Source organism: Silurus meridionalis, chromosome 28, assembly GCF_014805685.1.
Source record: "Silurus meridionalis isolate SWU-2019-XX chromosome 28, ASM1480568v1, whole genome shotgun sequence".
In the NCBI taxonomy this organism is placed as follows: domain Eukaryota; kingdom Metazoa; phylum Chordata; class Actinopteri; order Siluriformes; family Siluridae; genus Silurus; species Silurus meridionalis.
Window position 1 is genome coordinate 4,300,001 of NC_060911.1, and position 2,500 is coordinate 4,302,500.

At 36.7% G+C, this 2,500-nt stretch overlaps 1 protein-coding gene across 1 annotated transcript in view; it reads right to left on the reverse strand.

Moving 5' to 3' along the window:
• exosc9 (exosome component 9) overlaps window positions 1-1,232 on the reverse strand; it is a 4,791-nt gene extending 3,559 nt beyond the window's left edge. Inside the window, exons 1-4 of the mRNA XM_046843107.1 lie at window positions 1,048-1,232; window positions 434-528; window positions 183-302; window positions 1-93 (exon numbers count right to left, since the gene is read on the reverse strand). The exon at window positions 1-93 is cut by the window's left edge and continues 10 nt beyond it. Coding sequence (XP_046699063.1) covers window positions 1-93; window positions 183-302; window positions 434-528; window positions 1,048-1,113 — 374 coding nt within the window. The 5' untranslated portion in view covers window positions 1,114-1,232. The remainder of the gene's footprint in view (window positions 94-182; window positions 303-433; window positions 529-1,047) is intronic.
• Window positions 1,233-2,500: the final 1,268 nt, after the last annotated feature.

A 2,500-nucleotide genomic window follows, 5' to 3' on the forward strand; every position in this document is an offset into this window, starting at 1 on the left:
GAGATGACACACAGAGACTCTGTGTCAATGCACCTGGAGTTCCTCAGACACCTCTCCAGCTGCCTGTTCAAAGTCACTAACAATTCTGACTGTCTACAAGAGACAACAGAGAAAAGTCAGTGCAACAAAAAAAAAAATGTCTACAACATTTGAGTATTTTGTCACGTCGTATTTTGTCGTACCTGTTGGACTGAAAACCAGGTGACGCCATGGGAGAAAGCTCCAGGTTAAAAAACATGAGGCCTTCAGTGGGACGGGAATCTTTTGGAGGGACCAGTTCACATGACACCTGAGCCAACACCCTGTAGAAACACAGACAGACATATCAAAACACACTCTTTCTACATAATCTACCAAATACCTAGAAATATGAAAGAAATGTCCAAGTCAGATGTTCAGAAATGTACTACAAGCAAATGTTTACATGCATTACCTTGTTTTCCCCAAACTGACTGTACAGCAGCCATAGTCTGTGCCAAATGTGATTTTTATATTGCGGTAGTCGTACGTTTGCCTCCCATCCAAACGCTAAATCCAGACAAAAGCATTTTATTATTTACGAACTCATTCATTTACATTTTTTTTGTCCTGGAAATGTAAAGTAAATTGTCAGAGGAAGTCCATGTATCTCAACAGCGTTTTAGGCTGATGGTCTCTTAAATCTGCAAATGTTATTGTATTTGTTCACATTTTGCAGTCAGGGAACCTGTTTACTAAATTATATATAACCAAATATATTATTTTTACAAACAATATACAATTTTTTAAAATGTGTATTATACTTGCCATTGTATATTGAATTAAATAAGGTTTTATTTACTAGAAGTTTAAATCAATTACATTTCAGAGGACATTGTTCAGCTTTACTGGTAAATCACCAAAACACCTGGTAGAACCAGTACTCTGATTTTTGCCTCAGTGGACATTTAGTGCACTAAATAAACACCACTAAACACATCCAGGACCAATTGGGATTCTGTTTATAATCAGGGATAAACTCGTTATCTAGCAAGAAATGCACCATAAATTGTATTTATTTATTGTTACCTTTTTTTCCTTAATAGATTTAAGGAGAAAGAGTTTCTCGCAGTTTGATAAAGGAGTTTCTCTCATATTCGCTGCTCTAATGTCGCAAAACCTATAGAGATATAAAACTTATCCAAATAAATCGTTCACGTTCCTCTTGTAAGCATGACCACCCTCTACCGCGCGCTTTGATGACGACAGCGCAGCAAAACTATGGCGCGCAGTAATGACGTAAAAGCGTCCGCTTTCTGACAGGCCAATAATTAAATATATAATTTATTTTATATTCACAGTCTTTATGATTTTTGTTATAACATATTAATAAATTCTATGGGATAACAAAGATGTTTAATGATGATTTTAATACTCTTTTTTTTTTTTTTATAAACCAAGATACACAGCTGTTAAACAGCGCCCCCAGTACCATGTGGCGATAATGTGTATTGCACCTGTAGGTTCTGGCACCCGATAAAATTATTCAATTCCATGTATTTCATTTTTCGTTGCATTTTCAGTCTGTGGTCCGTGTATCTTCTGTGATGATTAATGTCATCAGTGATTATGCTCCAGAAGTGGATTGTGAGATGGAGATGAAGGAGAAATTCTGGAGTGGTAGAAGGTGTATCTATGTTCATACATGTTCATACATGTTTGATCCATAATGAAAAACACTGGAGGAATTTAATTGGCTCATAAAAATTTGTTATATTTTTTAACGTATTTTGCTTTATATGCAAACTCTGTGCATGATCTGATCTTTAATAATATGATTTGGTTTTCTCAAAAGACTCCATGTTCATTGTTTATGATCAGACAATCAGGCTTCATTAATCACCAGCCTGCAGATTGTATTCATGGATCAGAAGGCCAGTTTATGAGCTCAGTAGTAGGGCACAAAATGATCTCTTTATCCATTCATGTTGTTTTGTGACCTGTGCTTGTCTGTGGGACAGAATTTGCATTCAGGCAGATGTTCTTTTTCAATCCAGACACCAGCCGCCGGTTTCACTCCTCACAGTGGTAGTTATTGAGACCTTTAGAACACACAGCTTGAGCCTCTCATATAAGCGTCATGATGGATGACATGGCCAGACGTAGGCGCTCTTATACGTGTCACGTGACTCCACCCTTTTTGCACCATTGTACATGTGATCAATCATCTAGCATCTTAATTCGCTCTTCAGCATCAATCTTCTCACAATCAGTGTTCAAAGGAAACTGTATATTCTTTTACACATAGCGCAATTCGCCTGAGACCTACCATAAATACTTTACTGTGCATACATGCTGTGCAAAAGTCATGGCACCATTGTTTTGTTGTTATTAATGTTTATGACATCTGCATTTTTATATAGAAGAAAGCAACAGACCACTTTTGGAGAATAATAAAGGCTGTTGGGAAAAAAAAAAAAAAAAAGCAAATGCGATAGCCAGAGTCTCCTGAAGAACTCTGACAGTGTTCCTCAAGATTCAA